The sequence below is a fragment of the Dasypus novemcinctus genome, chromosome 23 (assembly GCF_030445035.2).
Source record: "Dasypus novemcinctus isolate mDasNov1 chromosome 23, mDasNov1.1.hap2, whole genome shotgun sequence".
NCBI lineage: Eukaryota > Metazoa > Chordata > Mammalia > Cingulata > Dasypodidae > Dasypus > Dasypus novemcinctus.
In genome coordinates, this window is record NC_080695.1 from 11,462,894 (window position 1) to 11,485,959 (window position 23,066).

The 23,066-nt window shown below is 39.1% G+C and overlaps 1 protein-coding gene across 7 annotated transcripts in view; it reads right to left on the bottom strand.

Moving 5' to 3' along the window:
• The window catches only part of RNF216 (ring finger protein 216), a 204,825-nt gene that overhangs the window by 116,856 nt on the left and 64,903 nt on the right, over positions 1 to 23,066 (bottom strand). For all 7 annotated transcript variants that reach the window (XM_058285740.2, XM_058285738.1, XM_058285737.1 and 4 more), the window contains 2 exons: positions 13,201 to 13,315; positions 324 to 463 (listed from right to left, as the gene is read on the bottom strand). In XM_058285740.2, coding sequence (XP_058141723.1) covers positions 324 to 463; positions 13,201 to 13,315 — 255 coding nt within the window. The remainder of the gene's footprint in view (positions 1 to 323; positions 464 to 13,200; positions 13,316 to 23,066) is intronic.

The following is a 23,066-nucleotide window of genomic DNA, read 5'->3' on the forward strand; positions in this document are numbered from 1 at the left end:
TGTGAAATAAAGTTCAGCCTGCCCAGGAATGGCGCCGCACACGAGGAGAGCTGACACAACAAGATGATGCAACAAAAAGAAACAGATTCCCGTGCTGCTGACAATAACGGAAGCGGACAAAGAACACGCAGCAAATAGACACAGAGAACAGACAACTGGGGCAGGGGGGAGAAGGGGAGAGAAACAAATAAATAAATCTTTAAAAATAAATAAATAAAGCGCAAATCTTACAAGATGATTTTGTACTAAAGCCTTAGCATTTAGCAAACCATAATCCTAGAAACACGCCAAGGTCAGAGTGCACCTGTGCTGTCACACCTCACCTCTGCCATCTCTCGGACCTTCTGCTCATAGAACTCCTGCTCTTGCTGCACGGCTGGGAGGAGGGCTCGCCGGTCATAGGACCGACAATGTCGCCGCTTATTTTCCAGAAAGAACATTCTTTTTTCTATTTTTATATCACCTAGAAGATAAAATATAATGAAAAATCATGTAGACGACTGTTTGCTAGGAATCCAGCCCGCCTATTTTTAGTCTTCCTTGGCCAAGTCCCCCACCTACTTGCTAGCCTAGCCGCATGTTTCCATCCCTTCACTCTACCAGGTGCTTGTGGGACTTCATGTTTTCTCTTCCCTGGCTCTGTTCCAACCAGGCAGTCTCTCGTATCTTGTAAGGCATTATCTACTACTGATGGACATTTGGTTGAAAGTTCGGGGTTATTACGAATAGAGCTGCTCGTTTGGTAAACAAACATCACCAAACTAATCCAGTATTTAACAAGGAGTGGAATTTCTAGATTGTGGGATATACATATTTTTAGTTTTAAGAAATGAGGCCAGTGTACACTCTCCCTCCACCAGCAATGTATTTGTCTTTCAGCTGCTCCACAGCCTCACAAACACTTGGTAACGTCAGTTTCTAACTTATGTCATTCTAGTAGCTGCACATGTGCTGTGGATATGATTTTTATAACCTTATTTTGAAAGTTTTCAAAAATACAAAAAAGTTGAAAGAGCAGTATCAAGATTCACACTAATAAATGACATTCAAAGTAATGGATAACAATAACAAATAATGGATCATAAAATCAATCTATTCACATCTTCTATTTCCTCTCTTATTTGGTAACATTTTTCTAGAAAACGATTTCATCTAGATTTTTCAATTCACAATTTGTTCTTGGCAATCTCTTTTGTATCTGGTTGCTAAACAGTTTCTTTTTACTATTTTTTCCTCTTATTCATTCTCACTAGGTTTTGTTATTTTAGGAGGTACCAGGGATTGAACCTAGGACCTTGTAAATGGGAAGGAGGTGCTCAACGACCAAGCCAAATCTGCTCCCCAACAAGTTTTATTTTTCCTGTTTGTTTTTAGGGGGTACTGGGTATTAAACCCAGGAACTCGTACATGTGAAACAGGAGCTCAACTACGTGAGCTACATCTACCCCCTCAATGTGTGTGTTTTAAAGATGGTACCAGGGATTGAACCTGGGAAGCAGGTGCTCAACTACTGGGCTACCCCTGCTCCCCTAGGTTTTTTTTAACTTTGATTTTTTATTAAAAAAGGCTTTTTTTTTTTTTGGTTTTATGAGAGTAGTAGTGTTTAAGAGAATAGGCTCTGAAACCAGATTGCCAGGGTTGCCATAGTGGTGCTTATCAGCTGTATCGTGTGCTTCCATTTACTCATTTGTAAAATGGTAGTAACAATCCATACAGCCCACTGGGATATGTGAAACATAAATAGTAGTCCACATACAGCAGTTCAAAGAGTGACTGGTACATACTAAGTGCTTCATAAATGTTAATTATAATACTATCACTATCGTTCTACTTTACTTTTTAAAATTTTTTTGCTATTTATTATTTCCTCCAATTTTGTCCTTATTCTTTTTTTAGTTTCTCAAGTCAAATTTATAGCCTTTATTTTTACAATTATATTAATGCAACTAAGGCTACAAACTTCCCTCTACTTCCTTTCCTGCATTCTAGGAATTTTGGTATGTAGTACTTCTTAAACTTTTTTTTTAGGATTTATTTTATTCCCTCTCCCACCCCATTGTCTGCTCTCTGCGTCCATTTGCTGTGTGTTCTTCTGTGTCTGCTTGTATTCTCATTAGGTGGCTCCGGGAACCGATCCTGGGACATTCTGGAGTAGGAGAAAGGAGATCATTTTCTTGCGCCACCTTAGCTCCCTGATTTGCTGTGTATCTTATCTCTTCTCTGTGTCTCTTTTTGTTGCGTCACCTTGCTGTGCCAGCTCTCCGTACAGGCCAGCATTTCCTGTGGGCCAGCTTGCCACATGGGCCAGCCTGCCTTCACCAGGAGACCCTGGGCATCGAACCCTGGACCTCCTATATGGTAGAGGGAGCCCAATTGCTTGAACCACATCCGCGTCCCTTAAATTTTTTGAGATAATTCTAGACTCACAATTTTAAGAAATAATATAAAGAGATCCTGTGTACCTTTTACCTCGTTTCCTCCAGGTTAACATTTGGCAAAACTCTAGTATAATGATCATAACCAGAATACCGACGTTGATAAAGTTAGGACAGAGAATATTTCCATCACCACAAGGGCCTCTCATGTTTCCCCTTTATAGGCATACCTGCTTCTTTCCCACCCCATGCTCCCTGTAACCTCTGGAGAACTTAATCTGTTCTCTAGCTCTATAATTTTGTCACTTCAAGAATGTTATATAAATAGAATCATACAGTATATAAACTTTTGGGATGAACTTTACTCACTAAGTTAAATTTTGTGCAGATTCAGCTATGGTTATTGGATATATAAGTAAGTCAGTCCTTTTTATTGCTTTTGAATAGTACTCCACAGTTTGGAATTACCACTGTTTTTTTAACCATTCACTGATTGAAGGTCATCTGGGGTCTCCCACATTATGGCCATTATGAACAAAACTGAATGAACAATTACGCATAGGTACACCACGGAGATATTGTGGATTTGGTTCCAGGCCACCACAATAAAGCCAATATCACAATAAAGTGAGTCACAATTTTTTGCTTTCCCAGTGTATTTAAAAGTTATGTTTAAAGAATAAAAATTTTTTAAAAAGCTGTTATGTTTACACTATACTGTAGTCCTGTAAGTATGCAAAAGCATTATGTAAAAAAATGTACATATTTTAATTAAAATGTGACAAAAGATGTGAACACATGCGGTAGGAAAAATGGCACCAACAGACTTGATACAGGGTTAACACAACTTTCAATTTGTAACAAATGCAGTATCTCTAAAGCTCAATAAAACAAGAAACGTCTGTATAGGTTTTCATGTGAACTAAGTTTTCATTTTTCTGGGATAAGTACTCAGGAGCGCAACTGCTAGGTCGTGTGGTAGTTACATGTTTAGTTTTTAAAGAAACTGCCCAGCTTTTCCAGAGGGCTTTATCACTTTACATTCCCACCAGCAATGGATGAGTAATCCAGAGTCTTTGCATCCTTGCCAGTATTTGATGTTGTCACTATTTTTTATTTTAGTCATTTTGAAAGATGAGAAGAGATAGCCTGTGGTTTAAAATTGCATTTGCCTAATTGATGTTAATTCCTTTTCATGTCTTATGTGCCAAATGTATATCCTCTTTGGTGAAAAGTCTCTTCATGTCTTCTGCCCATTTTCTATTTGGATCGTTTGCTTCTTTCACTGTTGAGCTTTGAGAGATTCTTCATATATTCTATTTTTTAAATAAAGATTTATTTTTTATTTATCCCCCCCCCCATTGTCTGCTCTCTGTATCCTTTCACTGTGTGTTTTTCTGTGTCCACTTGCGTTCTTGTCAGCGACACCAGCAATCTGTGTCTCTCTGTTGCATCATCTTGTTGCCTCAGCTGTGTGTGCGGCGCCACTCCTGGGCAGGTTGCGCTTTTTTCGAGCGTGACAGCTCTCCTTGCAGGGAGTTCTCCTTGCACGTGGGGCTCCCCTATGAGAGGGACACCCCTGCGTGGCACGGCACTCCTTGCATGCATTAGCACTGCACGTGGGCCAGCTCACCACAAGGGTCAGAAGGCCCTGGGTTTGAACCCTGGACCTCCCATGTGGTAGGCGGACACTCTATCAGTTGAGCTAAATCCACTTCCCTCTTCAGATATTCTAGATACTAGTTCTTTGCCAGATGTGTGTCTTGAAAATACTTTCTTCCAGTCTAAACCTTGTCTTTTCATTCTTTTAAGGTATTTTGCAGAGGAAGTTTTGAAAAGTCTATTTTATCAATTTTTTCCTTTTACAGATCATGTTTTTGGTGTCAAATCTAAAAACATTTTGCCTAGATCTAGATCCTGAAGATTTTCTCCTATTTTTTTCCTTACAAGTTTCATGATTTTATGTTTCACATTTAAATCCATGATCCATTTTGATTTCATTTTTTGGTAAGGTGAAAAACTTAGGTTGTGTGTGTGTTTGGTAATTGCTATCATCCTATGTTGTAAAGGTTATTTTTCCTCCACTGACTTCTTTTGTACCTTTGTAAAAAATCAATTAGGCATCTAAGCATCTACCAAATTATTTGAACAGATAAATAAAATGTGTATATTCATACAATGGTGTATTATTTGGGAACAAAAAAGGAATGAAGTATTGATATTTATTTGGTATTTATTTGGGGTAGGAGCTTACAGATACCAGGCCATAAAGCATAAGTTACTTCCTTCACCAAAGTCTATTTTCATGTGTTGGAGCAAGATGGCTGCCGACATCTGACAGGGATCAGACTTCCTGGGTTCCTCTGGTCTCAGCTCCCCTGTGTCTTCGACAAGGTCAGCTGTAGACTATGAGGCTCTCTAGGCTTTGTCTCTCTCCACAAGGTCAGCTGTAGACTATCAGGTGAGTGACTCTGTCTCTTTTCCCAGGGCTCTAGCTTAAAACATCAGCATCAAAACTCCAACATCAACAACCCTCATACTCTGTCTTTTGCCATGCCTTTTATCCCACAAATGGGGGGGGACTCAATCCCTAATAATGTGGCCCAATCAAAGCCCTAATCATAACTCAATCATGTCCAGGTACAGATCAGATTACAAACATCATTCAGTATCTATTTTTGGAATTCATAACCATATCAAACTGCTACACTCCACCCTCTGAATTCCAAAAAGACATTACAAGGGAAACAGACATGGCTTAACTGATAAGAGCATCCATCTACCATATGGAGGGTCCAGGGTTTGCTCCCCAGGGCCTCCTGACTCATGTGGTGAGCTGGCCAATGTGCACTGCTGCCGTGTCAAGGAGTGCTGTGCCATGCAGGGGCGTCCCCGCGTAGGGGTGCCCCATGCACAAAGAGTGTACACCATGTGCAAGGAGTGCTGCCTCACATGAAAAAAGTATTAGCCCACCCAGGAGTGGTACCACACACGGAGAGCTGATGCAGCAAGATGACGCGACAAAACGAGACACAGATTCCCGGTGCCACTCACAAGAATACAAGCGGACACACAGAAGAACACATAGCGAATGGGCACAGAGCAGACAATGGGGGAAAGGGAAGAGAAAGAAATAAAATAAATCTTAAACAAAACACAAAAAGACATTACAATACTCAAAAAACCTTAAATCAGTAACAAGGCAAGTACTAAATCATATCACAATCAATTTAAAGAAATAGTTTGTCTTGGGGAAAAGTCCTGTGTGCTATAGACCTCTGAAACTTAAAAAACAATTTACCTGTTTCCAATACACAAATGGACAAAGGATAAACATTTTCATTACAATAAGGAGAAAGTGGGAGGGAAACATGAGTCACAGTTCAGTAAACCTGCAGGGCATCCTCCACTTGATTTCAGTCTGAGAGTCATTCTTAAGATGATGGTTTCTTCTCCTTGGTGCCTTATGGGAACCCACCCTTTCCCCATGCTTGCCCAACAGGCATTTTCCTGGTCCACCCTCATCAAGCATCTGGGTGTCAACCAAGCTCCAGGCCTCTCCCTCCAGGAGTGTTGGGGTAATTGCCACACCTTACCCAATCTTTGGGTTAGAGTCTTAAACCCCCTACTACAGTGATATGAAGATAATATACTCCCTAATCTTTGGCATACAGGTTCAACCCTCTCAGAGCAACGAGCTGACCACCTGGCCTTCCCTAATCCATGGGGGACAGGTCCACCCCTCTCAGACCTGTGGTGTGCTGACCTTAACTGCCATAATCCTTTGGGAATGTGCTCCACCCTTGCTGTACCCTGGCGTGGCAAAACTCTCCCAGAACATCGGGTGGGAATATCCACCCTCTTCAACTGCTGGTGCAAGCTCACCCTCTCTGTACACGTGGGTGGGGTTCCTCTCTTGGCCCAAGGTTATATCTTAATTACAGATCTCAGCTTCCATGGTTTTACTCTTGAAGTCGTTTTCCCTTCAATCTCTCCTTTCCATGTCCCTTTTATTCCAGCTGACAGTGGTTTTGTTCATACAGAAAACCTCATTGGTTTAGCATGCAAGAAGCAGGGATCCAAGCCAGCAGACAGTAAGACTTGCCACAAGTCTTTTCTTTTTTTAATTGAAAAAAAAAAAGATTTATTTATTTCTCTCCCCTTCCCCCTCCCACCCCAGTTGTCTGTTCTCTGTGTCTATTTGCTGTGTCTTCTTTGTCCGCTTCTGTTGTCAGCGGCATGGGAATCTGTGTTTCTTTTTGTTGCGTCATCTTGTTGTGTCAGTTCTCTGTGTGTGTGGCGCCATTCCTGGGCAGGCTGCACTTTCTTTCGCTCTGGGCGGCTCTCCTTATGGGGTGCAATCCTTGCGCATGGGGCTCCCCTACATGGCAGACAACCCCTGCATGGCACAGCACTCCTTGCTGTGCATGGGCCAGCTGCACACAGGTCAAGGAGGCCTGGGGTTTGAACCACGGACCTCTCATGTGGTAGATGGACGCCCTCCCTAACCACTGGGCCAAGTCTGCTGCCTCCACAAGTCTTTCTGAGATAACTGCATCTTCAATCTTGATTTACAAGTTCCAAGTTTAGTTTAGCCCTCCAATGGGGCACTTTCTTCTGGGAACCTGATTTCCAGAGGCTTGGAATTTCCAGATTTAGCTTCTGTTTTCTTTGTGCCCAACAGTTTGGTCCTCAGCATTATCTCTCTCATCTAGCATTTTGCTATAAGCTACAAGCAGAAGCCAAGCCGCACCTCCGTGTTTACACTGGAGATTTCTTCGGCTAAATGTGCAGGCTCACCATTTTCAAATTCTGCTTTCCATAAAACACCAGAAGTTAATCTTGCTAAGTTCTCTGCAACATGGATCACCTTTCCTCCAGTTTCCAATAACAGTTTCATCATTTACTTCTAAGGCATCATAAAATCTCTTCAGCATCCATATTGCTATCAAAAGTCTCTTCAAAGGACTGTAGGTCTTTTCTCCTAAGTATCTCACAATTCCTCGAAAAAATACCCATTTATAAAACCATTCCAGCATTTTGGTAATTGCAAAAGCACTACTCTACTCCTTGGTACCAAATTCTCTATTAGTCAGTCAAAGAGGTGCTGATGCAAAATATCAGAAATTGGTTGGTTTTTATAAAGGGTATTTATTTGGGGTAGGAGCTTACAGGTACCAGGCCATAAAGCATAAGTTACTTCCCTCACCAAAGTCTATTTTCACGTGTTAGAGCAAGATGGCTGCCAGTATCCGCCAGGGTTCAGGTTTCCTGGGTTCCTCTGGGCTCAGCTTCTCTGTTTTCTCCACAAGGTCAGCTGTAGACTATGAGGCTCTCTAGGTTTTGCCTCTCTCCACAGGGTCAGCTTAAGACTATCAGGCGAGCAGCTCTGTCTCTTTCCCTGGGCTCTACCTTAAGACTTCAACATCGAACTCCAACATTAAGAACCCTCAAACTCTGTCCTTTGCCATGCCTTGCCCCCACCAACGGGTGGGGACTCAATGCCCTAACGACATGGCCCAATCAAAGCCCTAATCATAACTCAATCATGCCCAGGTACAGAGCAGGTACAAACATAATCTAGTATCTATTTTTGGAATTCATAACCATATCAAACTGCTACAGTACTGATACATGCTATGGGATAAATCTTGAAGTCAAAGTTGCATAAGACCATGTATGACAGAAGCACTGAAAAACATGGGTAGGAAAAGTTGAGATTTCTTTTACATAAAGAATCTCTTAAAATCTTATTTTACCATTATCTTTTCTGATAATAGAACTAGGTTTTTTTTTTTTTTACTACCACAATCAAAATGTCATTAGGATAATATCTTATTATTTTAAAATAAGAATCACTATATTAGTGTAACAGAATATTTTTATGTCAGACATAGAAAAATCTTATAAAAAATAACCTAAATAGCCTGCGCTATTATGATTGACTCTGTAAAACCAAATTTGTCAGAAAATTCCTCTAAAAAAAAATCTGAAGTTTGCAATATTATCAAAAAGGTATAATACTTAATTTTTTTGGATTGTTTTTATGACATATTTAATAAGAAGTCAAAAGTGTACTGTATATACCTTGGTGTTTTAAAAAAATGAGCAATCTTTAATATAGTTCTGTTTTTATAATAGTTTTTTAACTTTTGAATATAAAGTAAAATTGTGGGCCAGCTCTTGGTTCTTTGGTAATACTTGATTACTTAACTACAGTTCTTTTATCTAAGTGAGTTCAATTTTTTCCCATCATTTAGCTAGAAATTATATTTTGTTCAGTACTCTTTAAAGATATAAAACAACACTTGTGTGTTACCTAAATCCAGATTACTTAGAAGAAAAAGACAATCTACAAATATTCTTTTAGGTTTGGTATAAATATAGCCATTCTATTTTCTTTTGTTATTAAAAATACAGGATTTAGGGTTTTGTTTGTTTATGCTCCATGTAGGCCTTTTCTTTTTCTCATACCCATGATACTACTCATATTAGGGTTCGTAACAGATATAACTTTAACATAATATTCAGCTCATTTCCATAGGAAGATATTTGGTCACCTGGGGATGGATTTTATACCATAAAGCTTAAGAACTCAAGTTCTGGAACCAGAGAGTCTGGGTTTCAATTCTTCTCTACTGTGTCTTAACTTATTGGACCTGAAGCAAGTCACTTAACTTCTCTAGACCCCTGATTTCTCAATTTGTAATATAAGAAAAGCAACTTCGTGGGTAGGATTTTGAGGATTAAAAGAAATAATATATGTTAAGGGATCTGAACAGCATGTATTTACATAGTAAATATTCAATGGCTGTTAGCTTTTAAGTGATAATCATCTTCACAATATAGACCTTTCACTACCATTCTGTTCTATATCCAACTTTATGTTTGTAGAAAATAATTTTAATAAAAATATTGACTAAAGCCAGGACTAAACAGGGGGGAAAAGGAAGACCATGTATGGTATGATTTCATTTATATGAAATGTCCAGAATAAGCAAATTCATAGAGACAGAACGATTAGTGGTTGCCAGGGGCTGGGGGAGGTTGTAAGTGGGGGAATGGGAAGTGACTGCTAATAGGTATAGGGTTTCTTTTTGGGGTGATAAAAATATTCTAAAATTGACTGTGGTGATGGGTGCCCAATTATGAATATACTAAAAAACCAATGACTAAATACTTTAAGTGGGTGAATTAGATGGTATGTGAACTGTACCTCAATAAAGCTGTTATATTATTAACAAAGGAGTAAAAAAGTTAGGCATATTTGTGGGGGTCTATTTCTAGCTTCTTGATTTTATTCCACTGATCTACATGTCTACCACTCCATCAATATTCAATCTCTATTACTATAACTATATAATAAGTCTTGATATCAGGCAGACTGATTTCCCCTACTTCATTTTCCTTTTTCATAGCTGCCTTTTCCTTAAAATTTTTAGAAGAGTCTTACCTCTATCTACAAAAAAATGTTGCTAAAATATTATAGGAACTGCACAAAAATTGTCTATCAATTTGGGGAGAATTAACATCTTTATGTTCAGTCTTCCAATTCATGAAATGCAGTATCTCTCTCCATTTATTTATGTTTTATTTCTTTTATCAGTTATTTGTAGTTTTCAACATACACTTCCTGTCCATATTGTGTTATATTTACACCAAAATACTGCATTTTGGTAGAATAATTGTAAATAGTATTGCATTTTAAATTTAAATTTCAGTTTCACCAAATTCACTGCTAGTACAGAGAAGTACAATTTTTTATAGGTTGAACTCTTATTCTGCAACCCTGCTGAATTCACTTAACAATACAGGAGGTTTCTCGTAGAGTCCATGGAATTTTCTTCAGAGATGATCATGTTATCTGCATATAGGGAGTTTTATACTTCTCTTCTGTTTTTATTTCCTTTTCTTGCCTTATTATGTTGGCCTTTATTCTAGCTTTCTGAGAGTTCTTATGTGTTGAAATTCTGTGAAATGCCTTTTCTGTACCAACTGATATGATCATGTGATTTTTCTTCTTCAGCCTCTTAATATAGTAGATTATTCTGATTTTTTTCAATACTGAACCAGTCTTGCATCCCTGGAATAAACCTCATTTAGTCATGGTGCCTAATTCTTTCTATATAGTGCTGAGTTCTATTTGTTGTTATTTTGTTCCAGATTTTGCACCTTTATCTACAATAAATCTATATTTATGAGTGATATTCATTGTAATTTTATTTTTTGTCCTGTTTTTGTCTGGTTTTGGTATTGGGGTAATGGCTTCAAAGACTGAATTGGGAATGTACCTCTTTGGTTTTCTGGAAGAGACTGTGTAGAATTGGTGTTAATTCTTTAAACATTTGGTAGAATTCTTCAGTGAACTCATCTGGGGCTGGAGATTTCTTTATTGGGAGATTTAAAATTACTAATTCAATTTCTTTAACAGTTGTAAGGCTATTAAATTATATATTTCATATTATATCAGTTTTTGTAGTTTGTACTTTATAGGGAATTGGCCCATTTCATCTAATTTGTCAAATGTGTTTAAAGTTGCTCCTAGTATTCCCTCTATATAGACTCTATAGTGATATCCTATTTCATTCCTAGCTTGCTAATTTGTATTTTCTCTTTTTTCTTGTCAGCCTTGATAGAGGTGATATATGGCACTGTTAATGATGTTTAGTTTATATCCATAGGCCAGCCAGCCTCTTCATAAGAAAACTGTGTAGTGGTTAGCAGGTAAGCCCATAAAACTGGAGTGAGCACCCAGTCTCTCTCAGTCAAGCAATGTACAGCCCAAATAGCACTGCTTGGTTGGAAAAACAAGGTGAAAAGGTCAAAAGTGGGATTCCTGGAATAGCTGCAGGATTCTGTGTGCTTATAAACTGCTGTCTTGCAAGACTAATTTTACCAATAAGCCATACATATTAAATTATTAAAGTAAATGAAAATTATTTTCCTATTTCTTATTTCCAGTATCCTTGAAGATGACCAACTAAGTGCAATTTAAAAGTAACAATCTAAAATTAAAAGGATATACCTGAAACACTGGGATGAAGCTAAAAAGATTAAGTTAAAAGGGCAAATAAAAATATCAGATGCAAGGAAGCAGATGTGGCTCAAGTGATAAGGCCTCTGCCTAATACACGGGAGGACTCAGGTTTGATCCCTGGGACCCCCTGGTGAAAAAGAAGAGAAAGTGCCTGTGCAGTGTGCCAAGTGCCCATGCGGTGAGCCAAGTGCCCATGCGGTGAGCCAAGTGCCCACACGGTGAGCCAAGTGCCCAGGTGAGTACCCGCATGGTGAGCCAGTGCCCGTTCAAGTGAGTCACACAGCAAGATGATGATGCAACAAAAGAGAGAGTCACAGTGAAGCACAGCAGAGACCAGGAACCGAGGTGGCGCAATTGACAAGGAACCTCTCTCCACATCAGAGGTCCTCAGGATCAAATCCCTCTGCATCCTAGAGGAGAAAGATGAGAAGAGAAGACAAAAAGAGAAATAGATACAGAAGATCACATAGTAAATGGACAGAGACAGCAAAACACAGCAGGGTAGGTCGGGCGGGGGGGGGGGAATCTTAAAAAAAAAATCAGAGGCAGCAATATTAACAGAGTGGGGTATATGACTTAAAAGTGTGTGAGTGAAAAGACCAACACTATTGTGGGATATGTTTTGCTTGTAAAAAGCTAAGGTATTCTTAGGAAGAGGAAAGAAATAGATTATGAGTCACTTCAGAGGAATCAATTATAACCATGGAGGAAATTTCAGGAAGGAACACTCTGGCTTGATATGAAGAAAGAACTCTTTAAAATAAACATCTGACTAACGAGGGAATGGACTGTCTTGCAAAGCAGCACTTTTCTTCCCCACTGAACATCAGAAACAGGGAATGCATGCCTGTATCAGGGCTGCCTGGTCTAAGATGTGAATAAATTTAGCTGAATGAAAAACTTGCTCTCATATTGCCATAGACCAGTCAAAGTGTCATATCAAAAGCACTGCTCTACAGACTAGCTTCAGGGACTTTAGGAACCACAGTTAGGTGATTTTCTTTTAGATCATGAAGAGTTAATAATTTCAAGTACTTTCCAACTCTACAGTTTTATCATGAATTTTCCATTTAATAACACATGAAATCAAGTAGAGATTTAACAGAAAGACAAACAGGAGAAAAGGAAAGGGAAATACTTACAATACAATCTTTATGAAAAGTTATAATGAACTCTTTTCTTGGACTCAAGCAATTCAGATGAAATTTGTCAAAAAATTCAACAACTTTACCTTTGGGGATTAGGTATGAATTAACCTCTTTGAAAGGGCTTTCAGCAGTTATTTCATCAATAAGAAAAATAGAATTTTAAAATTAACATGTGGCTACTATGAGTCATTTGTTTTTTTCCTATGAAAAAGCCACTCTGAAGGAAAAAACCACAAAGGCCAATCTCTCTCAAATGTATAAATGACCCCTATGCAACAAGCAATCAGTCACTAGTTTAGTTTTTACTAGCAGTACAACTAATTCTTATCAAACCTGCAAGACAAGTTTTTTTTTTCCCCTAAGAGCCACCAACATTTTTTCACATGTGAAATCATTAATGCCCCCAATTTTCCTGTTGGAGTATAGTGTAAGCAGCAAGAAAGAAACTGAGAATTCTAACTACTTTCTAAAAATTCTGACATGCCATCAAATCAGTTCACATCAAGAGTGTTACCCAATGGATGAATTTGGCATGCATCTGGAAGCATCCTATAATGACTTCATTCACTGCGAAGGGAAGGGCCCAGGTTTTGCAATGTAATTTCATATATTTTCAGCAGTGCTCTCATTTTGCCATTACCTTGTTCAAATTTGAAATCTATGTAAGAATACTGATTCATTTCTTTTCTCTTTTTTCTTTTTCCACTGGTTTCTGGTGATAACTCCTGCCATTTTTTAATGGCATCAGAAAAGGCCTAAAAATTGAGAAAGGGAAAGGTTACACTATAAATGGAAAGCAGAAACAAGTGAAACATAAACAACCCCCAAATCTCATTCTGACTCATAGTTTCAGCTCTTTCCTGTCTTACTAGAAATAGGCAGCAGCAAAATAAACAGGTAATATTTCATTATTTTCATTTTCTAATTTCATAAACATCTACAGTAGCAAAACAAAAATGCTTACTGACAGATTAAAAGAAGATGTAAGGAAATAAATGTTCAAGGTACCCTTAAATAAGCACAGGTTAAATTCCACAGAACCCGAGTACTCAGTTATATTCCACAGGCAGATCTATGGTGTTTCTCTGGCCGACTCTCCCTCTCTCTCTCTCCACTAACTTCATTTCCCCACACTCCTCTTTGCTTTCAGCTACCGCATGCTGGAGCTCAAAATCTTACACGACTGATTTTTTCCCCACACCTTCAGCATCTCCCTCTTCGCTAGATTTTTCCAACCAGCATTTAAATGTGCTCAAATCTTTGCCATCTAAAAAAGAAAAATCTACGTTTCCTTGACCTTCTTCTCCTTTCAGCCTCCAGACCCTTTCCTTCTTTTGTAGCCAAACTTGTGAAAAGAACTATTTATATGTTGTTTCACTGCCTCACCTTCCATGAGATTTCCAACTCCCTCTAATCTGGCATGTTTCTCGTCTTTTACTTGTTAAGGTTGTTAACAAGGGGCTAAATCTAATGCCGACGTTCTGGACCCCATCTTACTTAACCTCTTAGCAGCATAATTCCGTCCATACTCCCTTGAAACACTTTTGTTTTTGGCTTCCATGACACTACTCTCCTGATTTCCTCTTTCCTTGCTCCTTCTTGGCAATCCTCCCCTACTCCATCTTTATATGTTAAGAGTTCCTCCAGGCAGGAGCCTTGGCTCTCTTCTCACCTGCCAGTCTCTCTCTAAGGTAATCTCATCCAGCCTGGTGAGGTCACTTTTCATATGCTGATGACTCCCAAATCCGATCTCCAGCCTATGAAGTTCCCTTCTGAACTTTCAATCTTTTTGCTCACTCAACCACCCAACCAGTGCTTCTTCCTTGGACGACTCACAGGCCCTACGTGCATGTTAGCAATTGAACATGTCCAAAACCGAACTCATGATCCTTTCCCTCCACACCAGCGCTATGCCAGTATTCCTCATGTAAGCCCCGTCCCCCTTCATGTAACTCCTACATTCTTAAAACTTAGATTTGTGATTAAATGTCACTTGCTCAGGGAGATCCTCCTTTTACACCCTTTCAAAGTACCCTGCATTTTTCTTCTAAAGTACTTATTGCAGTTGTAATTATATAGTTATTTGACTTTGTTTCCTGAGGTCTCCTCCAATCCACTATGTGTCTCTGAGGAGAGAAGCTGTTTCCACAGTTCATGGTATGTCCTTAGCAGTTTGCCCAGTCTGCATTTATACTCCTTTGAGAAGTAAATGGAAGGTTATAGGGGATTTCTAAGTGTTACAGGAATGTTGGTAATAATCATATTCCTAATCTCTTTACCGTAGAGAAAGAGGCTGATATGTCTCTGTGGTGCAATGATAAAAGAAAATAAGCATTTTATCTACTGAAGATGAAAGGATCATTCTTTCACCTTAATATATCGCCCCCCCCCCCACTCCTTCCTTCTCAAAGCTCTTACAAGGGAATTACCATTTGCTCTATATACCTCCTATGTGCTAACTAAGCAGTACAGTGGGAACTTTCTATTCATTATCTCTTTAGATTCTTACAATAATCCTATGAACAGGTTTTATTTATCTTATAGTAGAGGAAAGAAAGAGGTAGAGAGGAAAAGAACTTGCCCCAAGTCAAATCTTATGAAAAACTAGAGTCCGAATTCAGGCCAACAATGGAACCAAAGCTCCACCCTTTGACATCACCTCCTTATCTTCACAAAGGGATTCAGTGAAATCCCATCAAGAGTTGGCAGAGGGCAGAATTCACATTGCTATCTTTCTACCTCCCCTATCAATGTGTCCCATGGTTGCAGTTCCTCTTTCCTTGCTTTTTTTTTGTCTTTATTTTTTTAATGTTACATTCAAAAAACATGAGGTCCCCATATACCCCCCCCCCCCCGCCTCCCTCTCCCCACTCCTCCCCCCATAACAACAACCTCCTCCACCATCAAGAGACATTCATTGCACTTGGTGAATACATCTCTGAGCACCGCTGCACCTCATGGTCAATGGTCCACACCATAGCCCACACTCTCCCCCAGTCCACCCAGTGGGCCATGGGAGGACATACAATGTCTGGTAACTGTTCCTGCAGCACCACCCAGGACAACTCCAACCCCCGAAAATGCCCTCACATAACATCTCTTCCTCCCACTCCCTACCCCCAGCAGCCACCATGGCCACTTTCTCCACACCAATGCCACATTTTCTTTGATTACTAATCACAATAGTTCATGTATAGGATATCAGTAAGTCCACTCTAATCCATACTCTATTCCTCCATCCTGTGGACCTTAGGATGGTTGTGTCCACTCCACATCTATATCAAGAGGGGGCTTAGATTCCACATGGATGCTGGATGCAATTCTCCTGCTTTCAGTTGTAGGCACTCTTGGCTCCCTGGTGTAGTGGTTGACCTTCTTTACCTCCATGTTAGCTGAGTGGGGTAAGTCCAATAAACCTGAGTGTAGGAGTTGCAAGTCTCTTGAGGCTCAGGGTCTGGCTATCACATGGTCAGTTCAGAGATTCAGGTCCCCTGAGTATTTCCCTTGCTTTCTGTTTCTTCCTTCTGGAATTCCCACTACCTAAGGTATTCCTCAAAAACCCCTAAGCACCAAACTTAAAGTTACATTTTTGCACTCAGCTGAAAGACTACTAATTTCTACAAAGTTACCTAAAGTTAAATACCCCGAACTTTTACCAGGGTTATTTACAAAAACTCAGTAAGGTAAACAGGGCAGGTATTTTAATTTAAATCTTATAAATGAGGTAATTAAAGGTTAGATGTTATTTATCAGCAAGTACCAAAACTGGAAAATGAACCCAGAGTTCCTATGCTGAATTACATCACACTGCCAGAGGGAAGACAGCAGGGGAAGAGATTTCCCACCAACTTGCTTCAACATGTGGCAGCTGACTTTGGTGAGAGAACACCTCTTGTGGTGCCTTAAGTTGGACTTTTCATGGCCTTAGGACTGTAAGTTTTTACCCCAAGTAAATACCCTTTATAAAAACCAACAGATTTCTGGTATTTTGTATTAGTACCTCTTTAGCAGACTAGTACAATGAGCAAGCTGAGGAAGAAATCAAGAAAAAAAAATTCCATTTACAATAGCAACAAAAAGACTCAAATATCCAGGAATTAATTTAACCAAGAATGTAAAGGACTTATATTCAGAAAACTACAAAACACTGCTAAAAGAAATCAAAGACCACCTAAACAAATGGAAGGACATTTCATGTTCATGGATTAGAAGACTAAACATTGTGAAGATGCCAATTTTACCCAAACTGATTTACAGATTCAAAGCAAATCCAAAATAAATTCCAACAACCTACTTCACAGAAACAGAAAAGTCAATTACCAAATTTATTTGAAAGGGAAAGGAGTCCCCAAAAGCCAGAAACATTCTAAAAAAGTAGTAGTAAGTTGGAAGACTCATGCTTCCTGACCATGAAGTGTGTTATAAGCTACAATGGTCAAAACAGCATGGTATTGGCTGAAAGACACACCGATCAACAGAATCAAACTAAAAGTTCTTAAGTAGACCTGTACCTCTATGGTTAACTGATTTTTTTTCCCAATTAGTAATATTTATACCTCAGAGAGACCTCATTCGCTATGATACTGCTGCTGTGCAAAGCTTATGGTCAAATGATTTTTGATAAGCCTACCAAGTCAACTTTTCTGGGACAGAACAGTCTCTTCAACAAATGGTGCTGGGAGAAATGGATATATCCATAACCAAAAGAATGAAAGAGGACCCCTATCTCATTCCCTAATCAAAAGTCAAGTCAAAATGGATCAAAGACTGAAACATAGAAGTCAGAACCATAATACGTCTAGAAGACAATATAGGGAAACATCCACAAAACCTTGTAGTAGGTGGGGGTCTCTTAAATCTTATACCCAAAGCACGAGCAACCAAAGAAAAAATAGAAAAACGGGACCTCCTCAAAATTAAACACTTCTGCATCTCAATGGACTTTGTGAAGATGGTAAAAAGGCAACCTACTCAATTGGGGGAAATATTTGGAAATCACACATCTGACAAGGGTCTAATATACATGATACATAAAAAGATCCTACAACTCAAAAATTAAAAAATGACCCAATTAAAAAATGGGCAAAGACGTGAACATATTTCTAAATAATAAAAATGGTGATAAAACATAAAAAATATTCATCATCACTGGCTATTAGGGAAATGCAAATCAAAATTACAATGAGGTATTTTACACCTACTAGAATGGCTACTATGAAAAAAACAGAAAAACACAAATGTTGGAGAGGATGTGGGGACAGGAATGCTTATTCATTGTTGGTGGGAATGTAGAATGGTACAGCCACTGTGGAGAACTGTTTGTTAGTTCCTAAAGAAGTCAGATATACATCTGCCACATGACCCAGCAATACCACTACTAGGTATATTACCCAGAATATCTGAGAGCAGGTACAAGAACATCCATTTGCACACCGATGTTCACAGTGACATTATTCACAATGGCTAACAGATGGAAACAACCCAGGTGTCCATCAACTGATGAAGAGATAAGCAAACTATGGTATATACACATGATGGAACAGCATTCAGCTGTAAGAAGAATTGAAGTCGTGAAGAGTGATAATACCGATGAACCTGGAGAACATTATGGTGAGTGAAGCAAGTCAGACACAAAAGCACAAATAATGTATGGTTTTGCTGTTATGAACTAAATACAATGAGCAAACTCATGGAATTAATAGCTAGAATTTAAGCCATGCAAGAATAAAATGTGGTTAGAGAACGGAAAGCTGAGGTTTAATCAGTGCAGAATTGGTTAAAAAAAGTTGTTTGGAAATGAATAGAAATGATGGAAGCATATCATAGGATTTATAATTAGGAGTGTTAATATATGGGTATGATAGTGGTTTGATTTTTGTCTTTTTCTTGTTTTGGAGTAATGAAAATGCTCTAATATTGACTGAAGAGATGAATACACAGCTCTGGGATTATACCAAATACCATTAGGTCTAAACTTCAGATAAATTGCATGGTTTATTTAAAAATGAAAACAATAGGGAGGGTTGAGGGGAAAATACAACAAATATAAGATACGGACGATAGTAGTTAATACTTTGAAGATGTTCTTTCATAATTTGCAACAAATGATTCACAACAAAGCAAGGTATTGGTGGTGGGGCAATGTATGGGAGCCCTGTATGATGTCATGCATGCTTGTTTTGCAAGTTCACAACTTTTACTATATACTAATTGCTTATGTATTTTCACATATGAATGACATACTTCAATAAAAATTTTTTTTAAATGGAAAAAAACCCACAAAACAACAAAAACCTGTGTCTTAGAGTTGCTGGGTGTGGAAAGCCTTAGCCAGTGAGTCAAAAAACAAAACAAAAAAACAAAGCAGATGAAAAAAAGGAGACAACCAAGTTTAACTCCAAGTAAAACAGAAAATCAAAGAAAGGAAACTCATAGAACATTACTTGCCCCAGAAGTGAACATTTCCAAAGTCATAATGAAAACTGAAAAAATATCTAATAAAAATTGTTTAACTATTTAAGATCTAGAATCCTCATCAAGTATAAAAGAAAGCTAAAAATAATTTCTAAAACCGATGAACCAAACATAAGCACATGTTCATAACTATGGAGGTAAATACTAAAAGGAACAGATGAAAGAGTTGGGAGATGCCTCTGCAGAGGAGGAAGGCATTGAAGAAGGGACCTTAAGCCTGCTGTATGATACATTATAAATAAGCATTTTAGCACTATTTTAAATAGTTTAAAAACTAGTTTCCTAGTTTAAAAACTAGGAAAATTAATTACTTGGCTAAAAAACAAACATTCTTTTCAAAAAGTATTTCCAGTAGTGAGTTCTAAGGCTTTACAACTTTTCCGTTGGGTTTAGAAATTATTCACTGAAAACACTCGCACTGAGATGTGCCCAGCTTTGGGAGCCAGGGCAGTTCCCACCAGGCCTATTTCTTCCTAATCTTGTGTGACCAAAAGGCTGTGATGGAAAACATTGACATGCTGGAGGAGTGTGCAACTCCAGCATTGGTGAAATAGAACACAAAGGATATAGCGGCCCCAATGGAGTTTAACAGGAAGTCCAATCCCACCTGGCACCACATCCCGTGCAGGAACTTTGGTAATCGTGTGACACATGAAAACAAGCACTTTGTCTATAACGCTTTGGGCCATGTGGACATTCTTCTGTTCAAATCTGGTTAAAGCAAGGGCTGCCACAACCCAGTGATCCACCCTTAAAACAAGCCCTGCGGACTAAACTCCAATACCAGAGACTGAAATCCTCAGCCTTGCTAAGAGAACACCTTAACCGCTGAACTTTTATTATGCACTTTTGTATAGGACATTCTCTGTACTGGTTTGTTGTGGTTATAAAATAATTATCAGAACAGTTCACGTTTTTATTTTTTCTATTCCATACTTCTCCCTGTCTCATGTTTTTTCTTTCAAAATCCATTCCTTTCAAACAAAACATAAATCTGTTGAGAAAAAACAAACACACACGCTTAGCACTGAGACAGCATTTCTGTCCTCACAGAGCTTTTAAACCAGAAAAAAAATTAAAAGATCTATAAATACTATAGCTACACTGGGGTTCTCCAAGTATACTTCCAAGAAAAGTTGAGCTAAAAAAATATCTACAACTGCACACACACACGGTGTGTGTCCTCTAGGCCTCCACACCACACACTGAGAAGGAACCAGAGGAGGCCCTTTAGGGCTAGAAGTGAGCACTGCAAAGCCAAGGAGGATGCAACATTAGGTTCTTGTAACGTTACTCTAAGGACTGACTTTGAAGATAGTATTATGAGACAGTTATGGAATAATTTTTAAATACAAAAGCTCAAAAACGTTCTGTAGCACATACGAAGAAGTATGAAGGGTTAAGAACTCATTTACTGGGACCTGATATATACTGTGGGCATTATGAGCTTTCTATAATCGTTAAGAGTTATTTCATTTAATTTCATAATAGTCACATAAAATATTGATTATACAACAAAAGAAAACTACAGGTTGGCAAGTTTAAGACACTTATTCAAAGTCAAAAGACTAACAAATGGAAGAATTGGAATTAAAATCCAAGGCATGGAGTGGAGGTGGCTCAAACCACTGGGTGCCTCCCTCCCACATGGAAGGTCCCGGGTTTGGTTCCCGGCACCCCCTAAAAAGATGAGCACACAAAAAACAGACACAGGGAAGCGGACTTGGCCCAGTGGTTAGGGCGTCCATCTACCACGTGGAAGGTTCATGGTTCAAACCCCGGGCGGGCCTCCTTGATCTGTGTGGAGCTGGCCCACGCGCAGTGCTGACGCGCGCGAGGAGTGCCGTGCCACGGAGGGGTGTCCCCTGCGTAGGGAAGCCGCATGCGCAAGGAGTGCACCCTGTTCGGAGAGCTGACCAGTGCAAAAGAAAGTGCAGTCTGCCCAGGAATGGCGCCGCACACACAGACAGCTGACACAACAAGATGATGCAATAAAAAGAAACACAGATTCCCGTGCCGCTGACAACAATAGAAGCAGACAAAAAGAAGAACATGCAGCGAATGGACACAGAGAACAGACAACTGGGGTGGGAGGGGATGGGGGGGGAGAAATAAAACAAAAAAACCAAACAGACCCAGAGAGCAGACAGTGAGCGTAAACAATGGGGGGGGAGGGGGAGGCGAGGGAGATAAATAAATAAATCTGAAAAAAAAAAACTCAAGGCAAAGAAACAAAACAAAACAAAAAACTGAATTTGACTAAGACTCCAGGGATCGGTTCATTTACAGGAAATACAGGGAATAGAGGAACCAGTTAGGAGGGTGCTGAAGGGGTGCAGTCAGCAGAATCCAGGTAGTAAAACCTTATAGGATAAACAACTCGATTTTTTCAACAAATAAGCAGCAAGAATAAAGGGATGAGAAAGGAGAGAGAACTTGTAGATTAAAAGAGATTTAAGTAACACACCCATCAATCTTTCATTACTAAAAAATGATAAGATTTTATTCTGAACCTGGTATAAGCAAACAAGCTGTTCCCCCCAAAAAAGGATTTTTCCAAATTCAGAAAAATTTGAAAACTGCTGGGATATTTGATGATGTCAAGGATCTAGAACTATTGTTAATTTTTAAGGTATGATAATATTTTGATTACGTATCTATAGTCTCTATCTTCTAAAAAGATAGATTTTGAAATACTTAAGGATAAAAAAATGAAATGTTTGGAAATTACTTCAAAAAGGTCTGGGATGGGGAGAAGTGGATAGGGTTATAGATGAAACAAAACAATATGAACTGATAAGGACTAAAGCTGAATGATGGGTTAAATGGGGCTCTTTAAAGAAAATTTCTACTTTTATGTATGTTTGATGATTACTATAGTAAAAGAAAAACAAAAAATCTGGGAAAAGGTGCCTCTGTCTTCGTAGTGACTATGACTTTTCCCGAGCATCACTGTGTTTTGGGATGGCATATAGAAGCCATGCTCCTGACAAAATTCAGAAACATTTCCTGGGTGTGTCTCTTACAATTCCTGTTAGCATGACAGTCACTTCCTACACAGAAGAACTCTGGGCACCGTTGGCATTAGCAGGGAGGAGTGCTTAGTTGTGACTTGAGTTTTGGCTTCTGCCAGACAGTATTTCCCTTTAAACACCCCTCTTTAATTCAAACAGTCCAAACCCACTCCATTTCAAAATGTAAGTTTCTAAACTACCCATCAAAACAAGAAGTTACCATAAAACATAAAAAAGGGTCAGAAAGGTGAAGAAAGGGATAAGGAAAGAATTAATAAAGAGAAATAAGTAGCTCTTCAAGCAAAGTGTTTCACAGATTTACTGTAATTAAAGCCACAGAGGAAGCTCAGGAGATCACCTGGATAAATCTCCTGCCTTTAAATTACCTCCAGACTATACTGGGTCTACAGGGAAGTTGCAGTGTAGCCAGAAAACCCTACAACTTCCCACCCAAATAATGAGTGGCTTGTGGGCTGATCAGAGCTTTCAGTGGAAGAAGCATATGCTGGCAGAGTTCCTTTCCTCGGTCCCAGCACGGTGGTCCACCCCTGGGCAGGAACATTCCCAATGAGGATGGCTCACCACCAGACCAAAGGGGCCGTCTCCTGCTGCTGCCCTTTCCTTTTCATCTGCACTCCTAGGGAGCTCAGAGAAGGCATACAGGAACCACTGCAGCGTTTAAGGTGTCAGGCAGAGTCTATGTATCAAAGAGCCCTTTCCGGTCATTATTTTTGGGGGGACCTCCTTCATTTTTCAGTGATGGGACAGGAATAAGATTCAGAAATAGAATTGTTCTCCTCAAAGTAATTTCACCTAAAATTAACCTACAAATAGGAGTTTGCTGATAATTGCCCTGATCTTCCTGACAACCTAAAGGGGAAGTAGCTTTACCTCGACTCTCAAAATGAGGCCACATTCACCTGAGGTTCACCTTCATTCAGGTAAGATGCAGTGGGTATTCTGACTATTAAAGTTACTCCACATTTAGGCCCTTTGGGGAAAAAAAATTCACAGTGTT